The sequence below is a fragment of the Scyliorhinus torazame genome, chromosome 16 (assembly GCF_047496885.1).
Source record: "Scyliorhinus torazame isolate Kashiwa2021f chromosome 16, sScyTor2.1, whole genome shotgun sequence".
Classification (NCBI taxonomy): Eukaryota; Metazoa; Chordata; class Chondrichthyes; order Carcharhiniformes; family Scyliorhinidae; genus Scyliorhinus; species Scyliorhinus torazame.
Window position 1 is genome coordinate 136,870,470 of NC_092722.1, and position 22,990 is coordinate 136,893,459.

Sequence of the window (22,990 nt, forward strand, 5' to 3'; positions counted from 1 at the left end):
AACCGGGACCTGGAATTCATGTCGCATTACATTCATCCCCCACCATCTGGCCTGGGCTTGCGAAATCCTACCAACTGTCCTGGCTTGAGACAATTCACACCTCTTTAACCTGGGGTTACCCCTATCTCTGGATATGTAAACACTTAATTAACTGCAAATGCTTGTATTCTAAGCATTGTCTTGCATCTTTGAATTTGTCTATATATGTGTTTCTGGAACATACCTCTTCATTCACCTGAGGAAGGAGCAGTGCTCCGAAAGCCAGTGTTTGAAACAAATCTGTTGGACTTTAACCTGGTGTTGTAAGACTTCTTACTATAAGCACATTGACATGGCTCTTTAGCCTCTGTTTATAGCTCATGTATTTGCTGGATTAGTCCCATCTATGTGCAGGTCGCCAGCGATAACCAGCACAGCATTATCGACATCAAATTTTAAGATAATCTTCTCTTGCCGAACTATTTGAAGGAGGAGGCACACTACGAGGATGCTGTTAGAATTTAAACTTGTTCCAGGTGCTTCTTCTCATGCCAAGTAAAGGAGGCGTCCACAGGCAAGCTCTCACTCGCTATGAACTGAAACATCACTCTACGGGCAGAGTAATTTGTTACAGCAGGACCCAAAGTGAACAAAGAACTCTTTTACTATTGAGGTACACACTGTACAGGCCACCACTGTATGTTTTTGATCTCTCCCCCTGATGGAAAAATGACATTGTAATAGACCACACTTCTGAGATGCCAATTACAAATCAAGTTTCTGAAAAGTAAAGCTAAACATGAGGAAGGGGAATCCCAACATAAATTACTGGTTTACAGACTTGATTTATACAGCATCTTGGTTTCAAAACAATAAATGCCTCTTTTGTGCACGTATTAAAGAGGTTAAGACTGATATCTCTATGCCAGCTGCTTTGAAAGCAGACCAAGGCAGGCCAGCAGCTCGGTTCGATTCCCGTAACAGCCCCCCCCCGAACAGGCGCCGGAATGTGGCGACTCGTGGCTTTTCACAGTAACTTCATTTGAAGCCTACTTGTGACAATAAGCGATTTTCATTTCATTTCATAATAATAATACCTGATGCTATTGGTGAAAATAAATAATAAAAGGTGTCACCGGGAACAATTATTTTAAAGTGCTACCAAGTTGTGAACTTTCCTATTGCAAAAGGAGGGATAACCTTCCACAGAATCCCATGCCTCCGGCAGGTAAATCCTGTGACGCTATGCCACGCTGGACAGTTTGGTCTTGGGTGCAGTCTGTGCTGAGTTAGTTGAGATTGTGCCAAGCTGCAGTGGCAGTTTAACAATTGCTCCAAACATGCCAGTTTCTAAGGATGCCAAAAGAACTCATGCAGAGCTCCTGATCGTGATCCAGTGACCCCTGCTGGGAAGTGTATGTTTGTGGCCAACGGTTGAGGACAGGATTAAACTTCCTGACAGGAAAACATGCCGACACTCCCTGAGCCCACACGTGCATAATGGGCAATTTCTGCAAGAGTTCCCAGCGTCAAGTAATCATACCCAATAGGAATTAGAACAGTCATGACGAGAAGCAAATAAGGATACGAAATTTGAAAAACAAAAATGATCCTTTTTTCCCAATAGTTTCCGGAACTTTGACAGGCTGAATAGCAGACATTTACAATCTGTTTTTCTTTTGCACATCAAATCATCTTAGAAGATCAATAAAGGACAAATATAAATGCAGTTTGCAATGCAAGCTGGGTATTTAAAGAAAAGCACACTTCGACTTCCAAACTGATGGTTTTACTTTTAAAGTGCAAGATTTATTTTACAAATTTACAGATTAATGTTTTCAATTTTGACATAATCATGCATTAGTTGAAGTTAATCTGCCAAATATGTTTCAAACATGAAGGAATTTCCATTCTGTATTGAGAACATAATCTTATTTATATTTGTTACAATATCTTAGTTCAATTATAATTCTTCAATTAGAGCTTCTGCCAGATGTAACTGGGCCTGAGTTTTAAGGACAGCAGGCGCTGAGTTGGTGGGGAGCCCATCCCTATGAATCCCAACAGCCTGCTGCCATTGGGTTTCTTCCGGGTGCTCCGGTTTCCTCCCACAGTCCAAAGATGTGCAGGTTAGGTGGATTGGCCAAGCTAAATTGCCCTTAATGTCCAAAATTGCCCTTAGTGCTGGGTGGGGTTACTGGGTTATGGGGATAGGGTGGAGGTGTGGACTTGGGTAGGGTGCTCTTTCCAAGAGCCGGTGCAGACTCGATCGGCCGAATGGCCTCCTTCTGCACTGTAAATTGTATGTAATTTTACGCTCAATTGAACAATGACTGACAACAGGCAGGACCTGTGTCCATTCTTAGATGGAGGTCCTGCCTTGGCCAGAAGAGGTACTGCAGCCCTCTGCCTGAGCCTATGTCCTGGGACCGTACTTCAGCTAAGTACCGGGGTTTCTGGGAGCAGGGGGATAGAGGATGCCTAGGGGGTCAAGATGGGGGCATCCTGGGCAGGGGAGGGAGGGGGGGGGGATGTCAGAACTCCCAGATCCTGGTGGGGGGGGGGGAGGGCCCCAAAGTTGAAGGGGCCATCAGATTGAAGCCCCCCATTGCCCTCATCCCCAACCCCCCACTCCCTGCCGAAGCAGTCCCTACTTCCGGTCCGAGATGGAGATGTTTACCTTTTTAAGTTTGGCATCTTGCTGTGCTGGCTCCTGAAAACTTAGGCTAAAGGAGAAAGGCCCCTTTCTGTGTTCATTAAATGGCCATTAAAGAGCCTTAATAGGGGCATTGGCGATTTCCTGTTTGAGGCCCAGCCTGACCAGTGTAAAATTGAGTCTGTGTCAGGGCAGGCAGGATCGCGGAGGGAATCCCACCCATGCAATTTTACACTTTCTCCACCTCAGGACCCAACGGGATGGAGGAGAAGGGGTTTCACACAACTTTGAACTTGTTCTTTTAAAAGATATTTTATTCCAAACATAAACAATAACACATTCCAACAAAACAGAGTTAACAGTTTGTACATTTTTCCCTTTCAGTCCCCCTCCCCATCCCTCCCCCCCCCCCCCCCCCCCCCCGATGAACAGCTCCTCAAATATCGTCATGATGGGCCTCCACTGAACCTCAAAACCCTCTTTCGACCCCCTTAAGGCAAATTTAATCTTTTCCAACCAGAGAAACTCATTCAGGTCTCCCAGCTAAGTTGCAACCCCTAGTGGTGTAGCTGACCTTCAATTCGAAAGAATCCGCCGCCGGACAATCAGAGAGGCGAAGGCCACATCATCCATCCGCTTCCCCTCCAGCAGCTCTGGCACCTCCAAAACCCCAAAGATCGTCATCATGAGTTCCGGCTTCATGTCGGTTCCCACTATCCTCGATAAGGTCCCAAACACCACTTCCCAGAAGCTCTCCAACTTCTCGCAACCCCAAAACATGTGAACATGATTCACACCCCCCGCCCCACCCACACTCCTCACATCTATCCGCTACCCCCCCTGGAAATAACCCACTCACCCTAGCCCGAGTCATGGTGCACTGTGCACTATTTTAAACTGATTCAAGCTCATTCTCGGAGGAAGTTGAGTTCACTCGCTGCATCAGCTGACACCAGAGCCCCCATCCTATCTCCCACCCCAACTCCTTCTCCCAATTCCACTTAATCCTTTCCACCAGTGCCTTACCTCGCTCTCCCAACCACCCATATATGTCCCCGATCCTGCCTTCCCCTTCCTCATCTGAGAGCAGCAATTTCTCCAGCAGCGTATACTTCGGTAGTTGGGGGAACATCGGTAGCTCCATACGCGCAAAGTCCCGCATCTTCCAGTACCTAAACTCACTCCCCCTCGCTAACTCAAGCCTCTCCCGCAACTCAACCAACCCAGTGAATTTCCCCTCCGAGAGCATATCTCTAACCCACTTCAACCACTCCTCCTACCACTGCTTGTAAATCCCATCCATTCCGCCCCAGCCGCCGGCTTAAACCTGTGGTTCCCATACAGTAGTGTCAGCACCGACACATGAACCAATTTAAAGTGCCTCCTCAACTGATTCCAGATCCTGATAGTCACTACTGGACTGCCTGTATTCCACCTTGGAGCCATCGGCAACTGGGTCGTCACCAGAGCCCTCAAACACGAGCCCCTACAGTTCTCCTCCTCCAACCAGATCCACTTTGCACCCCCACCACCACCACTTTCTCCACATTCGCTGCCCAATAGCAGTGCATCTGGTTTGGGAGCGCCAAACCACCTCCCTGCCTCTGCAGCAGGGCCCTCCTCACCCTTGGCACCTCCCCTGCCTACACCAACGCCTCCACGTTCCGGAAAAAGGCCTTGGGGGAAAAATCGGGAGGGACTGAAAGACAAGCAGGAACCTCGGCAACACATTCATCTTTGCCACCTGCACCTTCCCTGTCAAGTGCAATGTATCCCACACTTTACAGTCCCCCTTATCAAGTTCCACCTCTGCACTGTGGCCCACTCTTGTGTTACCTGAATCCCTCGATACCTAAACTGCTCCCTTGCCACCTTAAATGGTAGTGCCCCCAGGTTGCCCTCAGCCCCGCCGCATTCATCGGGAACACCTCACTCTTCCCTATGTTCAACTTATAGCCGGAAAACGCCCCGAATCTCTCCAACAAGCCCAAAATTCTGCCCATACTGTCCAACGGGTGCGACACAAACAACAACAGGTCGTCTGCTTACAATGGTACCTGGTGCTCCCAACTCCTCCCTCACAATCCTTCGCCACTCAACTGATGCCGAAATGGCCATGGCCAAGGGCTCTGTAGCCAACGCAAACAACAGTGGGAACTCCTGTCTCATTCCCCTAAACAATCCAAAATAGCCGAAACCCATCTCTTTCATTCGAACACTAGCCATGGGTGATGCATACAACAATCGAATCCACGCCACAAATTTCAGTCAAAACCCAAACATTCCCAAAGCTTCAGGCAGGCACCTCCATTCTACCCGGTCGAATGTCTTCTCTGAGACCATGGACATGATCCCCTCTGGCTCCCGTCACCCTGGCCCAGTCATAATTACATTCAACAACATCCTAATGTTACTGGAGAGCTGCCTCCCCCTCACACACCCTGTTTGGTCCTCAGAAACCACCTCCGGGACGCACCCCTCTAACCTATCACAACACCTTGGCCAGGACTTTCACGTCCGTGTTCAGCAGCGAAATGAGCCTGTAGGACACACACTCCAATGGATCCTTCCCCTTTTTTGGGATCAACAAAATTGACACCTGTGCCAACGTAGCTGGAAACTCCCCCTTTTCCACCGCCTCACTAAACATGCCCAACAGGTGGGGGGCCAACTCCATCGCAAACTGTTTGTAAAACACTGCAAGAAAGCCGTCCAGCCCCGGGGCCTTCTCCGACTGCATCCTACTAATGTGGCCTTGGTATTTTAATGCGTCTAAAGCATCCCATGTCAACTTTATATTATCCCATAACATCTAGAAGGTGAACATTAGAGCTTTCAACCATAACCATGTTCTAACTGCTAGTCGCAGTCTTCTTGCCCTTGCTGCGGCCATTCATTTTGGTTCTTTGTAGAACATGCTTCTCAAATATTTCTGTGATCCTCTAATCCATTCCTCTTCTGTTCGAATGACCCAGTTTATAACACACCAGAAGAAAAAGATGATCTTTTTACACCTTTGTTTCTCTTGTGCGGATTTTGATAATCTTGACAAAAATGCTCCCTCCGCTAGCCCTCCCTTCACTGGTTCATTCCGCTGTACCACCACAAACAGAACAGTCAATATTTGACAAAAGCTCAGTGTGAGACCTTGAGCTATGAGCCAACTGTACATGTAAACTGTTATCTTGCATCAAAAACATATTTACAGTTGGAAACAATAAACAGTGTCCAGCAGCTGAGTCAGACATCTTAATCCGGGTTCTCTGTTCCATTAATACCTGAGGTCACTGATACTTTTTCTGTTATTATTTGAGTAACCAAGTCATATTCTGTTGCTCACCATATGGTGAGACATTTTCTTTAAAAAATAAATAAATTTAGAGTATCTAATTCATTTTTTCCAATTAAGGGGCAATTTAGTGTGGCCAATCCACCTACCCTGCACATCTTTTGGATTGTGGGGGCAAAACCCGCGCAAACACGGGGAGAATGTGCAAACTCCACACGGACAGTGACCCAGAGCCGGGATCGAACCTGGGACTTCGGCGCCGTGAGGCAGCAGTGCTAACCACTGCGCCACCGTGCTGCCCCGATGAGGCATTTTCAACCCACTATCGTCACGGATGTGGGGCGAGATTTTAATGCGCTGAAAACCCATCCACTGTGCAAGGGTTAAAATAGGACCAAGTATTCTCTGCAGCATAAAATCAACTGATGCAAATCTCTGCCAGGAAAGACTAATATTCAACTAAATTCGGAATATTTCATTCTGCATCCCAATTCTGCATTGAGATTGGGATTATTATTATATTATTATAGAATTTACTCATCACATCCGATAGTCAGCTCTGCGTGGTGCCATTATCAATTTGTTTGACTTCATCAAAATTTTCCATTGTTACATCGCGATAGGCAGCTCGTGAGCAGAACTCACTTATGCTTTCGAGTACATGATGGTACTCAGTTTTTTTTTCAAATTCACACAATGAGCAGGAAATGAAAACACCACTTGTACTGCTCTGAAATAAACCCGGTACACAGCATTAATTCATTTATCACAAAATTCACTCCTTCCTCACATGGCAAGTTTCCTTTGATTTCAGTTTCCACTTAATTTTAAATATTCCAAAAGTGTATAACTTTGTGCACTGCTAGTTGGCAGTGATTATGAGGAGATTTTCAAAACGAATATGCATAATTTCCTTTATAAATCAACTGCGAGGATTTGTATGATCGTAAATAGCTGGCAAGATAATCAGTTCTTTTCATTATAAAAATGTTGAAGGGTTGTATTCTATGCTAAAATTTATGAAAATCAGCGATATGATACACCCATATCCTCTCTCCTGGAAAATGCTGAATTAGGCTAATGAACACAATGATGTCACATAGAATTTATAGTGCAGAAGGAGGCCATTCGGCCCATCGAGCTACATCGGCCTTTGGAAAAAGCACCATACTTAAGCCACCCATCTCCGTAACCCGGTAAGCCCACCTAACCTGCCACACCTAACCTTTTTTTTAAACTAAGGGCAATTTAGCATGGCCAATCCACCGAACCTGCACATCTTTGGACTGTGGGAGGAAACAGGAGCACCCGGAGGAAACCCACGCAGACACAGGGAGAACGTGCAGACTCCGCACAGAGAGTGACCCAAGCCGAGATCGAACTTGGGACCCTGGAGCTGTGAAGCAACAGTGCTAACCACGGTACTAATAATGCCGCTGTAAAATATGGAAACATTACAGCGTTGTAATTATAATCCAACTGACTCTCCTTGTGTTGTATGTTTTCATGCATTTAGTACATTTTTTGACCAGCAAAAAGGAAAGTCTAAATGAAAACAAAAGCAGAAAATTCTAAATTACCCAGCACCGTCAGGCAGCATCTGTGGAGAGAAAAAGAGAGTTAACGTATCAGGTCAGTTACCTTTTATTGAACTATTCCTCATCCTGTAAAGTTAATTCTGTTTTACTCTCCGCAGGTGCTGCCTGACCTGCTGAGTATTTCCAGCACTTTCTGCTTTTATTTCAGATTTCCATCATCCAGAGCAATTTACTTTTGTCAGCCTATTTTAAATACTGGTCATAGAATCATAGAATTTACAGTGCAGAAGGAGGCCATTCAGCCCATCGAGTCTGCACCTCAGAAAGCCCTCAGAAAGAGAACCCTACCTAAACCCACACCTCCACCCTATCGCCGTAACCCTACCTAACCCAACCTTTTTTTTTGGACACAAAGGGCAATTTAGCATAGCCAATCCACCTAACCTGCACATCTTTGGACTGGGAGGAAACCGGAGCACCTGGAGGAAATCCACGCAGACACGGGGAGAATGTGCAGACTCAGCACAGACAGTGACCCAACCCGGAATCGAACCTGGGACCTTGGAGCTGTGAAGCAACTGTGCTAACCACTATGATACTGATGCATGATCAATTAGACTCAAAGACGAGGTTGTATCATAACTGAAGGCTTTAATAGACTAGATCTGTTCCCCAGCAGCTTCGGTACAGAATGAGGGCTGCTGGAACGGCACCGGTTCTTATACCCCGCCTGTCAGGGCGGAGACACATACCAACCAGCCAATGGTAAGCTGCTAGGCTTACCCAATGGTTTACAGCCTCTCGGGTACCGCAATACCTGATACTACCACATTCACCCCCTGTTAAAAAAGAGTCCGGCAGGGATGGTGGCCAGTGGTTACAATTGCATTGAACATGGTATGATCAGATATGGAGGTACCGTAAGTGTAGAAGATATATATATAGTCAGTGTTCATGTACAGTTACAGTGTAGCAATCAGTCGGTCGGGTGGCCTGGTCGTTCTTCTGGATCGTCTGAGCCTCTGTGGTGGTTCTGGTGGGGGTCCGGGTGTCTGCGACTCTGGGAGCGTGGCTTTGTCATCCATGGCAGCTTCGTCACCCCTAGGCGGCGCTTGTGGGGCAAATGGTTGACACGAGAGGGGGGCGCCTGTAGGGGGCGTCGGTGGGTGGGATGGCCTAGGTATAAGCGGCGGTAGGACCGACCCCCCCAGTGAGGGGGGAGGGGGTGGGGGTAATCGTTCGGGTGTGCGTGGGGTTCCAGCGGGCGCCAGGTCGCGGAGGGAGACTGTATCTTGCCGGCCGTCAGGGAACGCCACGTAGGCGTACTGGGGGTTAGCGTGCAGCAGGTGGACCCTCTCGACCAACGGGTCCGACTTGTGCGGCCGCACGTGCTTCCGAAGCAGGATGGGTCCGGTGTCGCTAGCCGGGTTGGGAGAGAGGTCCCAGGGGAGGACTTCCTGGGGAAGACAAGGAGACGTTCATGAGGTGTCTGATTGGTAGTTGTACAGAGCAGCGACCGAATGGCGTGGAGGGACTCCGGGAGGACTTCCTGCCAGTGGGAGACTGGTAGATTCCTGGACCGTAGGGCCAGTAGGTCGGTCTTCCAGACCGTTCCGTCCTCCCTTTCTACCTGCCCGTTTCCCCGGGGGTTGTAACTGGTCGTCCTGCTTTAGGCGATGCCCTTGCTGAGCAGGAATTGATGCAGTTCGTCGCTCATAAAGGAGGACCCCCTATCACTGTGTATGTACGCGGGGAACCCGAATAGTGTAAAGATACCTTGGAGGGCCTTGATGACGGTAGTTGTGGTCATGTCGGGGCAGGGGATGGCGAACGGGAACCGGGAGTACTCGTCAATCACGTTCAGGAAGTACGTGTTGCGGTCGGTGGAGGGGAGGGGGCCTTTGAAGGCCATGCTGAGCCACTCAAAGGGACGGGAAGCCTTTATCAGGTGCGCCCTCTCTGGCCGGTAGAAGTGCGGTTTGCACTCCGCACAGGGTTGGCAGTCCTTGGTGACTGTCCTGACCTCCTCGATGGAGTAGGGCAGGTTGCGGGCCTTAATGAAGTGGAAAAGCGAGTGACCCCCGGGTGGCAGTCCTCGTGGAGGGCTCGGAGACGGTCCACTTGTGCGGTGGCACACGTGCAGAGGGACAGGGCATCGGGAGGCTCGTTTAGCTTCCCAGAATGGTACAAGAACTCGTACTTGTAGGTGGAGAGTTCTATCCTCCACAACAGGATCTTGTCGTTCAGTATCTTGCCCCGCTGTGCATTATCAAACATGAACGCTACCGACCGTTGGTCAGTGAGGAGAGTGAATCTCCTGCTGGCCAGGTAATGCCTCCAGTGTCGCACAGCTTCTACTATGGCTTGTGCCTCCTTTTCGACCGAGGACTGGTGAATTTCTGAAGCATGGAGGGTACGGGAGAAGAAGGTCACGGGTCTGCCTGCTTGGTTGAGGGTGGCGGCCAGAGCTACGTCGAACGCATCGCTCTTGACCTGGAAGGGGACGGACTCATCGATGGCGCGCATCGTGGTCTTTGCAATGTCTGCTTTGATGCGGCAGAAGGCCTGGCGGGCCTCCATTGACAAGGGGAAGGTTGTGGACTGGATTAGGGGTCGGGCTTTGTCTCCGTAGTTGGGGACCCACTGTGCGTAATAGCTGAAGAACCCGAGGCAGCGCTTTAGGGCCTTGGGGCAGTGAGGGAGGGGGAACTCCATAAGGGGGCGCATGCATTCAGGGTCGGGGCCTATAACTCCATTTTGCACGACGTAGCCGAGAATGGCTTGGCGGTCGGTGCTAAAGACGCATTTATCCTTATTGTACGTTAAGCTAAGGACTTTTGCGGTCTGGAGAAATTTCGGAGGTTGGTGTCGTGGTTCTGCTGGTCATGGCCGCAGATGGTGACGTTATCAAGATATGGGAACGTTGCGCGTAAGCCGTACTGGTCAACCATTCGGTCCATCTCGCGTTGGAAGACCGAGACCCCATTAGTGACACCAAAGGAAATCCTTAAAAATTGGTATAGTCACCAATCTGCTTCGAAGGCAGTGTACTTGCGGTCACTAGTGCGGAGGGGTAGCTGATGGTAGGCGGACTTGAGATCCACCGTGGAGAAGACCTTGTATTGCGCGATCCGGTTCACCAGTTCGGATATGCGGAGGAGAGGGTACGCATCCAGTTGCGTAAACCTATTGATGATCTGACTCGTCAATGACCATCCTATGTTTCTCCCCGGTCTTTGCCACCACTACTTGAGCTCTCCAGGGACTGTTGCTAGCTTCAATGACCCCTTCCCTCAGTAGACTTTGGACCTCTGACCTGATGAAGGTCCGGTCCTAGGCACTGTACCGTCTGCTCCTGGTGGCGACGGGTTTGCAATCCGGGGTGAGGTTCGCAAACCGGAAAGGCGGGTCGACCTTAAGGGTCGCGAGGCCGCAGACAGTAAGGGCCGCCGAATTTAAAAGTGAGGCTTTGCAAGTTACATTGGAAGTCCAACCCCAGGGGTGTAGCCGCGCAGAGGTGCGGCAGGACATAAAGGCGGAAATTGTTGAATTTCCTGCCTTGGACAGTGAGGTTTGCTAGGCAGAACCCCTTTATCTCCACTGAGTGTGACCCGGAGGCCAGGGAGATTCTTTGGTTTACAGGGTGGGTAACAAATGAACAGCGCCTTACCGTGTCGGGGTGTATAAAGCTCTCCGTGCTCCCAGAGTCGATCAGGCAAGACATCTCATGGCCGTTGATGAAGATCGTCGTCGTTGCTGTTGCGAGTGTCCGAGGTCGATTTTGGTCCAGCGTCACCGAGGCCAGATGGAGCAGTTGTGGGCTGTGATCGGGCAGCATGTAGTCGGCTGTGCTGGGGGCCTGGGGCCCCATCCAAGATGGCGTTTCCCATTGATCGCACATGGTGGTCGGGGTTGTACAAAATGGCGGCGGGGATGGACAAAATGGCAGCGCCCATCTGTCCAGCGTGGCGTCCGAGGGGCAGGATGGCCACGGCCGTGGGTCGGGCGTGGTCCTCGGATAGGGGGATGGCGGTGAGTGCTGGCCGCCTGGGGCCTGAAGGGAAGGTTGCCGCGGCGGTCCGGAGTCATTGGAGACCGCGGCCACGGCTCGTGCTTGGCGGACTCCCACAAAATGGCCCTTCTTGCTGCACCCTTTGCAGGTGGAGGTGCTGGCTGGGCAGCGCTGGCGGGGGTGCTTCGCCTGCCCGCAGAAGAAGCAATGGGGCCCAACGGAGCTAGCGGGCCGTCTTACAGCACAGGCCTGCGGGGACATGGGGAAGGTCAGTGGGGCAGCCGCTGCGGGATGCCAAGCAGCCCAGGGGGCCGCCGCGCGGTCGGGCGCATAGGACTGCGTGTTTCTGGAGGCAACATCCATGGACCCTGCCAGGGCCCGTGCTTCTCTCAGTCCCAGGGTGTCCTTTGTCGGATCACTGAAGAGCTCATACCTGCTACGAAGGCATCCCGGATTAGAAGTTCCGTGTGCTCGCTGCCCGAAACTTGCGGGCAGCCACAGTTTCTGCCCAGCACCAGTAGCGCACGGTAGAAGCCCTCCAGCGATTCCCCGGAGCTTTGCCATCTAGTTGCAAGCAGGTGACGTGCGTAGACCTGGTTTACAGGGCGTATATAATGTCCCTTTAACAGTTCGATCGCATCATCATAGTCCTCCGCCTCCTCGATGAGGGAGAAGATTCCAGGGCTTACTCTCGAGTGCAGGAGATGAAGTTTCTGTTTTCCTGAGGGGGTGCCTCCGGCCGTCTCGAGGTAGCCTTTAAAGCACGCCAGCCAGTGCTTATAAATCGGAGCCGAGTTCTCCGCGTGGGGGCTGAGTTGTAGGCACTCTGGCTTGATTCGGAGATCTATTCTTCCAGCTCAAGAGTAGCCTATTAAATTGATGCACGATCAATTAGACTCGAAGACGAGGTTGTATCATCACTGAAGGCTTTAATAGACTAGATCTGTTCCCCAGCAGCTTCGGTACAGAATGAGGGCTGCTGGGACGGCACCTGTTCTTATACCCCGCCTGTCAGGGCGGAGCCACATACCAAAAAGCCAAGGGTAAGCTGCTTGGCTTACCCAATGGCCTACAGCCTCTCGCGTACCACAATACCTGATACTACCACAGATACCATGCTGCCCTACCTTGTTTTGGCAATAAGAATTGAAAGACTGGTACTCTACATTGTGCTGTATGGTTACAATATATGCTCCTTATTTTTTCAAATGAGAGTTTGAAGCAAATAGGACTGGATGGTATTTAGTTTTACGTGAACATCATCAAGAATTCGGCATATGTTGCTAAAAAAGCTCAGAAGGCCTGCAAAGGTAAATTAAACAATATTTAATTCATAAACATAAAATAAAAGGTTGCAACATGGCCAATTGGGGCCACCGGAAGTGCCGGACCCATTCCGGAACAGCTTTTAAAGGGCAAATCAGCTGGACTGGTCACTGCCAACTAGCGGAGGAGTTCATATTATCTGAGTCGTACGGGGAGATTGATCCATATATATCCCTGTGGGTCTCATGAGGGTTATTATAGTTGCATAAACTGCAGAGGATAAAGCTTGCAAACAGGGGAGAAAACAATTCCACCAGAAGAAATAATTATTTTTGACTTAGAACCAGTGACTAGTATGACAAGAGCAGAATGTGATAACTTGTCAAGGTTTGCCATATATAATTTGACCCAGCCTGGGAATTCTGCAGTGAGTAACCCACCGCCTGACTCCCCAAAGACTGTCCACCATCTACAAGGCACAAATCAGGAGTCCGAAGGTATACTGTCCATATTCCTGGATGATTGCAGCTCCAACAACCTCAACACCAACTAAACCAAAGCAACCCGCTTGGTTGGCATGACATCCACCACCTTAAAAATTCACTCCCTGATGCACCATGGCTGTGGTGTGTAACATCTACAGGAGCTTACCAAGGCTCATTTGACAGAACCTTCGAAATCCAAGACCTCTGCCACCCAGAAAGACAAGAGGAGCAGAAGCATGGGAACACCATGACATGCAGGTTCCCCTCCAAGACACGCACCATCCTGACTTGAAATATATCGCTGCTCCTTCACTGACACTGAGTCAAAATTCTGGAACTCCCTCCCTGACAGCTCTGTGGGTGTGCATACACCACTGGGACTGCAGCACTTCAAGAAGGCCGCTCACCACTTCCTGTTCAAGGGCAATTAGGAGTGAGCAATAAATGCTGTCCTCGCCACCGGCACCCACGTCCTATGAATGATTTTTAAAATGCACTAATTCAGTAATGCAGTAACATTTCCTTTAAATATGGTGCACACAGTAAACACCTTTTATGTTTTAAAAGAATCATATGATCACATTTGATACTTTTTTCTAAAATGTCTTTAAAACAAAACAACTTCCCTTCTTTAATCCATTCCTACGGCCAACAAAGGTTCATTATTTTGAAGATCATAACTCATGCAATATGATTTCACTGGTGAGAACAGTGAAGCAGCCAATTGCAATGAACTTGTCATAATGAACCTCAGTATCTCAATCAGCTAATAGGCTATTTCATTTGACTGGGGGTGGGGATGTGGAGAGTGTGGTAGGAAGAAAGGAAAACATTCAGCAATACAATAGGTGAGTACCCACTATTTTTGACAAGTTCATCGAGTGCTTTTACTGATAAGTGTCTGCAGATCCTAGTGATAGAGCAAGGGAATAATTTTGATTCACAAGGAGACAGGTGAATAAATATATTGTGCCTGGTTCCTCCAGTAGGTTCTGCAATTGGCCATAATTATCTTGGGCAACTTTAAGGGACAACTGGATGATGCAGTGGACTGGGCAATGGGCTAGGATTTGAGTTCAAACTCAACTTGGACCTATGAATGAAAATATAGCGTGCAACTAGTTCCAATGACAATGTTGGCCCTCAGCATAAAACTTCTTAATAGGCAATATCAGTTAGACAGGTCAAACAATGGCCGATATGAGAAATGTCACACTATTATAGTTGAGGACATTATTTTAATGTTGTACTGCAACATGTTACTAAAACAAGGAAGCCTTGCATGCTTGATGCTGGCGCCTGAAATAAGAAGAGTTCCGTTCTCCAGCAGCATCAACAACACCTTACATTTACAGGTTTTTTTAAAGTGGCATAATGTCTTGAGGTGATTCACAGGTGTGATTATGAAACAAAATTTAACATACAACCTCAAAGGAAGATATTCAGGCAGATTATGAAAAACCTAAAGGTTAAAAATCTTGTTTTTGAGAAGTATATAAAAGGAGAGAGGCAGAGAAGCAAAGAGGTTTAAGGGGGAAGTTCAGAAGCAGCTGAAGGCATGGTTGCCATTGGTGGAACAATTAAAATCAAGGATGCACAAGGGACCAGATTTGGAGGAAGGCGGGGATCTCAGATGTTTGTAGGGCTGGAGGAGATTACAGAGATGAGGACAGGTGATGCAATGGAAGGGTTTGCACCAAGAATGAGAATTTCAAAACTAGATGCATTGCTCAACCAAAAGGTGAACAGGACTTGAAGAAAGTTTATATATGGGCAGCAAGAGTTAGGAATGAGCTTAAGTTTATGGTGGGTGGAAGATGGGGGCTGCCATGAGTGCATTGGAATAGTCAAATGTGGAGCTAACAAACACATAGATTATAGATGAGGGTTCGAGCAGCAGACAAGCTTGAGGCAAAAGTGGAGTCAGGTAATATTTACGAAGATTGTGGTAGACAGTCTTAATGATGAAATTGATGCGACTGAAAACCCAAATATGATACCAAGGTTGCAAATGACCCGGTTCTGCCTCAAGCAATTGCCAGGGACATTTGGCATGGAGCCATTGGCTGGGGAATGGCACTTATGGTAGGGATCGAAGACGATGGTTGCCGTGTTCCAATATTTAGTTGCGGTCAAAATTTCTGCTCATTGAGTCCTGGATGTTGTACAAACAATGGAACAAATTAAAGACACAAAAAAGAGGTGACTGAGGTAGAACGGGATGTTATTAATAATCATGTGGAACTGAAGTGCCCTATTATCCTTCAAATTCATAAGCACAAAAATAAAGGAAAATAGGGACACATATGTATAATTGGACCATTGCTAATTAAGTTAACTGTTTAGTTTCATGAACTGTACATGTCTTATTTTCCATTTTGTACATTAAAGATACATTAAAGTAACATTATATTCTGCAGTCTCTCCTTCCCTATGTACGGTATGCATTATTTGTGCAGCATGCAAGAAACAATACTTTTCATTGTATACTAATACATGTGACAATAATAAATCAAATAAAATTTAAAATAAAAAAAAAAGCCAGGCAACTGGCTGACTTTAGTTCGACATCTATTTTTCATTTTTATCTCTTAGAGCATCTGTGCAATCCTTACGACGTTTCTCATAATTGACCTTCATGAGTAAGATATATATTTTCTCTTTGTCAATTTTTGTAAAACTATTTAGGAGGGGGAGGTACCATTCAGTCTGAATAGTACATTACTTCACGATGCATGTACGTCGACCTTACCACAGGAACTGAGACACAAAGTGAAGGTGATCTATAAATTTAGCAATCCTTCATATTATATTTTTTAAATAAATTAATCTTTTGAATGTTAATTCAAAATAGATCATTACTGCAAAACACATGGGAATTATTATTGCGAAACATATCGGGATTATTACTGCAAAACACGTAGGGATTATTACTGCAAAACGCATGGGGATTATTACTGTAAAATACATAGGGAATTATTATTGTAGTCATACAGTCCTGCATCTCCAAAGACAGAATAAAAGCTGTTGCATCCCTTTGGGGACTTTTTCCTCTCAGTATTTTTGTGATAAACCAAAAATGGAGATGTTAGTTTTGCAATATGTTGGCTGCTGAGAATTCAGAAGTCACGTTTTAGTCTAATTGGTTGGCCAGCAACTGACCAAACACAATGAGATACAACATTTTACATTAAAAAAGCTGAAGGGAGAGAAAGCAAGAGCACGAGTAGGATAGGCAAATGTGTTGAAGCAAATAGAGAAGTGCTTGGACAGTTTGCTGAGAGAAACATATTTAATGCAGTGTGCAAAAGGAAACATAAAGATGAGTAATTAGCCTCAGGACACGTGCTGGCCATGGACCTGAGAAGGAAAACCAGAAACAATCAACAAAGCAATGATTCTATCAGTTACTCACGATGTCTACCAGTTACTCATGACGTCTGCACACAACTACAAAAAAAAGTTATTGCGGATATAATTAGATATAATTATCGATTAAGTAAAATGTTTACAATTCCCTCACTTATAGGCGGACCATACAAAATACTCTCACTGAATAGAGTAGTAAATACTATAGTGTGAGTTAGAATTCAAGTTTTTGGTCAAACGGATCAGCTAACTATGAACAATAAAAGTAGTGTATGATCATACAGACTGGCTCAGAATTACAAGTTCTCTAAAGTTCATCACAAGTCATATGTTTATTATTTATATTGCCTATATACTGTTTTTGATATAATATTTAAAGCTTAATCAAATTGTCTTTATTTCTGGTGTATGATCATGCCGCTTGGGATTTAAGAGATTTCAGTATGAGGAGTAATCTCAATAGTTTCTACTATTTGTTCACACCTTTGGAAGTTTAGTTATTTAGAAATGGAAACAATTTTTTCAAAAAGATATTTATAGCGAGACATAAACACTTTTACAAATAATGTCGATGTAAGGGAGATATCTGGTGATAGAATTCAACAAGATTCTCATAGCATGTAAATCATCCTGTGCTACTGTTTCTTTAAAAGGGAATAATAAAGACAGCACCTTTAGTCAGCCACACACTCCCATTAAAATCCCAAAGACAACCTTACAGAACGCCAGTCAATTAAAAGAAATACTTGGATTCTCCATAATCATCTCATTGCTTCATAGGCATTCCTTAAAGTACAAGATGCAGAACCTAGTATTATTTCTAGGCAAATTACTCTTCAGAAATGTAGAAATGTGTTCCAAAATATGACAATATTAAAGTGCACAAAATGAGGAATGATGGAGCATGTAAATATAACATCAAGAAACACATGTATACAAGTGATCACCATGATCACTGTGCTACTTGGATAAGCGCTGGGTTAAAATGATTTACTTCCTTGTCGTCGGGACGGGGGGAATTAAAGTGTTAGTAACCCTAGATCACAAACAAATCTCTTAGTGTCTAATGAGTAACATAAGCAGCCGCACAGTATTCAGCCAAATCCTATCCTCTCAGTGTATTTGCTATTTTCTGGGGGCATGCTGGGAGTGGGGGAACAAATGAGAAGGATTTATTAAAGATGCAAAATTCTAAAATGTACATAAAACCCCTGGGTATTTGCATGTAATAGAGGTATCTACTTTCATAAATTCACAGCATGCAGAAAGGCCTTCAATAATTTGGCACTGTAGGATCATAATGTTTAATTCTTCTTTACTATCAGTACCATGTTCTGGAGGATAATGGATGTAGCATCACCATTCAATTTCAGACAGGGGCAAACTTTCCTTTATGGCTTTCTTTGTAAACCAAAATACCTATTGTGCTAAGTTTGTAATCAAGGTGGAACCCTGGTTCCTATTCCCTCCGTGTGTCATAGAGTTAGATAGCAGCAATGTGTATTTTAATATGAGAAAATGTCCAAAACCGTCGGCGATTAGACAAAATTGCCACTGTCAGTTTAAAGAGAAAGAGGTGACCAAACGCTTGGCCATAGAGCTAAGTGTTAAGGGGCACCTTAAAACAGAATCGAGACATAGAGAAGAAGAGGTAATAATAGGGAACTTCAGAGTCAGTTCATTATTTGACCAATTAAAGTGCCAGGTGTTGCCATGAAAGTGAATTTCACCTTAAGGGAAACTGTCGCAAGAACTTGCTCAGTGTCGCCAGCAGTTAACAGCAGTCTGATTAGGAATTAAAATCAGAGGCAAATGGATTGACAGTTAAACAGGAGCAGAAGAGAAAGGTAAGGGAGTGAGGGCTACAGAGGGAACAAGAGGCAGAAAACGTGTAGCATGATAATTATTGAGTGAAAGGCAATGACACTGCGACCAGGGGCAAAGATTTGGGAGTTCAGGGCAGCAGAGATTCGAATTCAAAGAAAGGAATCAGGGAAGAGATAATGAAAGCAGCAAAGAAAGAATAAGAAACTTAAAACATGCAAGGCTGCATTAATATCACCACTCGCTGTCAACAGAAAACAGTTTTATTAGAATATAATGAATCGCTGTTATGTCCGATAGCCGAGTGGAGTAGGACCCTTGTCAGAAGGTCAGCCCACACCAGTTCACACCCAGCAAATGTTAACTCCAGTCCTGTTCCAGCATTGACAGGCTGCGACGATTATAGGTTAATTTTAACTGTCCAGATATCCAGCGGTGTGGATACACCGAAAAATATGGGAATCTCTGGGGAAAGGGTTCTCAGTTGGATAACATAACCAAGGTTCAGGAGCACTATTTGTGGAGTACGCTTCTTACTAGAGAGAGAGAGACCGTTTAAGTAACCCCTAAGTTATATGGACAACATGGAACATTTCTAGAAAGGGTTGCCCACTGGTGCCATCTGTTCACACGTGAGAAGCCTGCTGGCAGGCGCAGGTAGTGGGTCCCAATTGTTAAAGAACCCCTTGGACAGGCTGCGGGCATTGAGGATTTGCAGTGTGCTGTTCAACCATGCAGTTATTTCAGAGTTCTGGGTTGTAGGGGGCACCTCGATGCGATTGCCGACGGAGAAAGGAAACTCAAGTACTTACAGCGTTACGGTTTGGTTAGGCAGGAGGCTGGATTGCAAAGTTTCTAACAACTCTCCATGGCTGCACGCCACTTTGATGCGGATGATCTGTCGGCTGGGTCCCTTGGAGCGCTCACTGGCACAGCTGCAGCTATCTATGATCAAGTCAGGGCAGTTTCTATTCCCGGCTGTGTTCCCGAACAATCCGGCGATTAAATGCACCAAGTACAAGAGTTTCATGGTGAATCGAGCCTTGTGACTGATCCCTCTGCTCCTGGTCCAACGTCCAGCGGACTGCTCATTTCACCAGGATCCCTGAGACTGGGTTAGGTCAGTGCCTGTGCCTCTGACAGGCTGCACACTTCCCAAAGTGACGGATCTCATCTAATGACTTTTCTTTGCCAACTGTTGAATCAGAATTGCTGGCGAGCGCCTCGGAGAGGGGTGGGGGGAGCCACTGGGCTCACATTGTCGGCGCTGAGCTTTGGTGGTCTGTGTGCCTGCCACTGGATGGCGAGCGGGGTGCCACACTAGTTCAGGGCACAGCCTCGGGCACCCAAGCTGCCAATGTGGTGGTTACCTGCAGCTCTCCCCTACGCCCGGCCCCTTCCAGCTGCAGCGCGGCTGGCCAGCCGCAGCCTCTCCCACACACGGGGCTGCTTTCCGCCCCACTCTCTGCCGCTGTCTCCAGTCACTGCAGGCGGCACTGGGCTGGAGACACGTCGCTCCCTTTATTCCCCTTGCACGGCCCCGGTGGGAGATATTCTCCCCCCCACCCGCGGGTAAAGGTTCCCGGGCTGAACGCTCCCCTGGCTGATATAGCCGGAGGTTAATGCTCCACACACATCACCCACAACAGGTCCAGCCTGGGGTGGGGGGAGCTGTGCCGTGCTGCCAGCCTGATCCAGATGTGCTCAGCCCTCCCCGGTTGAGTGGGAGAGCAGCAGCAAGTGGCCCTCAGTCCACTGGCCCAGCCTGCAGTCAGTCAGTCAGCCTTAAAGTGACAGGGCACCTTTCTGCCGGCTTCCCTTGTGGAGGGGGGGAGGAAGGAGACAACTTGGCTGGACTTTGCAATGGTTCACTGCTGTGGCCATGTCCCCTTCGGCATTGTTTAGATTTAACTTCAGCAATGTTCACCCAGCAGAGTTCATCAACCAGAGCAGAAAGCGTCCGGTTGCACAAAAGGAAACTTTGTTTTGTCTGTGTGTGTGTGTTTCACGTGACTGTACGGGAAAGGATACAGTGGCGAATTCCTGAGCTGTATCTCTGTCTGCACCGTGACCCACATCAGCCACAGCTGTCCGGTGTCATTCCCTGGGATCGGCACTCGATCACTGCTCAAAACTCAATAATAACCGCACGCAGCTTTAAACGGCCTGGGAAACTCTCTCTCTTTCTACCTCTCGTCTTGCCACAACATTGAGAGGCAGTTTTTATACTCGATTGCAGGGAAGTTCTTTAAACTGTCCTTTAAACTATGCGATCCAGCAGAACCCCGGAAACTTTAACCGCACCAGTCATAGTGGCGACTCTCGTCTTTGGCAGCTTTTTACGTGAACAGATTATGTTGCCATTAAATATCGGCCCTTAACACATTGTCCAAGCACTCATAAAATACCACCTTGGGGCAATCAGGAGGATGTTTTATGTTTGTTTTCAACATGCTGAAATTTTGAAAACAGCCATTTTATTCTTTACTGGGCTTAAAATGTTACCAATCCTTATTGAATAATTTTGCCACGGGAGCAGCATCACTAAAATAGGTGATCTGGGCGTTGTTTCATTCGGACCTTGCTGTCAGAAATATAATGGCACAGAAGAAGCTCCATGCAGACTCTGCAGTGCTCCCCCGTCAGTCCTCGACTTCTTTGCCAACATTTGATGGGAACAGATTTCCCTTGTATGACTTATCTAAGCCTTTCAGAGCATTTTACATCTCAATCAAATTGCCCTCAAACTCATTTACTCTGAGCAAAACAACCCAAGCTTTGACCCTGGACTAACCCTGCAGCTAAAATCTTCCTGACCCTGGAACTGAACCCTGCAGCTAAAACCTTCCTGACTCGGGAACCTAACCCTGCAGCAAAAACCTTCCTGACCCAGGAACCTAACCCTGCAGCTAAAACCTTCCTGACCTTGGAACCTAACCCTGCAGCTAAAACTTTCCCAACCTGGAACTTAACCCTGCAGCCAAACCCTTCCTGACCCTGGAACTTAACCCTGCAGCTAAAACCTTCCAATCCCTGGAACCTAACCCTGCAGCTAAATCCTTCCTGACTCGGGAACCTAACCCTGCAGCAAAAACCTTCCAGACCCTGGAACTTAACCCTGCAGCTAAATCTTTCCTGACTCGGGAACCTAACCCTGCAGCTAAATCCTTCCTGACCCTGGAACCTAACCCTACAGCGAAACCCTTCCTGACCCTGGAACCTAATCCTGCAGCAAAAACCTTCCAGACCCTGGAGCTTAACCCTGCAGCTAAAACCTTCCTAACCTGGAATTTAACCCTGCAGCTCAACCCTTCCTGACCCTGGAACCTAACCCTGCAGCTAAAGCCTTGCGGACCTTGGAACCTAACACTGCAGCTAAAACCTTCCTGACCCTGGAACTTAACCCTGCAGCTCAACCCTTCCAGACCCTAGAACGTAACCCTGCAGCTCAACCCTTCTTGACCCTGGAACTTAACCCTGCAGCTAAAGCCTTGCGGACCTTGGAACCTAACACTGCAGCTAAAACCGTCCGGACCTGGAACTTAACCCTGCAGCTCAACCCTTCCAGACCCTGGAGCTTAACCCTGCAGCTAAAACCTTCCTAACCTGGAACTTAACCCTGCAGCTCAACCGTTCCAGACCCTGGAACTTAACCCTACAGCTAAAGCCTTCCGGACCTTGGAACCTAACCCTGCAGCTAAAACCTTCCTAACCTGGAACTTAACCCTGCAGCAAAAACCTTCCTGACCCTGGAACTAAACCCTGCAGCTAAAACCCATCCTGACGCAGAAACCTAACCCTGCAGTTGAAACCTTCCTGACCCTGGAACCTAACCCTGCAGCTAAAATCTTCCTGACCCTGGAACTTAACCCTGCAGCTAAATCCTTCCTGACCCTGGAACCTAACCCTGCAGCTCAACCCTTCCTGACCCTGGAACCTAACCCTGCAGCTAAAATCTTCCTGACCCTGGAACTTAACCCTGCAGCTAAATCCTTCCTGACCCTGGAACCTAACCCTGCAGCTCAACCCTTCCTGACCCTGGAACCTAACCCTGCAGCTAAAGCCTTGCGGACCTTGGAACCTAACACTGCAGCTAAAACCTTCCTAACCTGGAACATAACCCTGCAGCTCAACCCTTCCTGACCCTGGAACTTAACCCTGCAGCTCAACCCTTCCAGACCCTAGAACGTAACCCTGCAGCTCAACCCTTCTTGACCCTGGAACTTAACCCTGCAGCTAAAGCCTTGCGGACCTTGGAACCTAACACTGCAGCTAAAACCGTCCGGACCTGGAACTTAACCCTGCAGCTCAACCCTTCCAGACCCTGGAGCTTAACCCTGCAGCTAAAACCTTCCTAACCTGGAACTTAACCCTGCAGCTCAACCGTTCCAGACCCTGGAACTTAACCCTACAGCTAAAGCCTTCCGGACCTTGGAACCTAACCCTGCAGCTAAAACCTTCCTAACCTGGAACTTAACCCTGCAGCAAAAACCTTCCTGACCCTGGAACTAAACCCTGCAGCTAAAACCCATCCTGACGCAGAAACCTAACCCTGCAGTTGAAACCTTCCTG

The 22,990-nt window shown here is 47.4% G+C and overlaps 1 protein-coding gene across 1 annotated transcript in view; it reads right to left on the reverse strand.

Annotated features, from left to right (window-relative positions):
* adgra1b (adhesion G protein-coupled receptor A1b) overlaps positions 1-20,237 on the reverse strand; it is an 827,468-nt gene extending 807,231 nt beyond the window's left edge. The window contains exon 1 of the mRNA XM_072479133.1: positions 19,231-20,237. Coding sequence (XP_072335234.1) covers positions 19,231-19,448 — 218 coding nt within the window. The 5' untranslated portion in view covers positions 19,449-20,237. The remainder of the gene's footprint in view (positions 1-19,230) is intronic.
* Between the last annotated feature and the right edge of the window lie 2,753 nt (positions 20,238-22,990).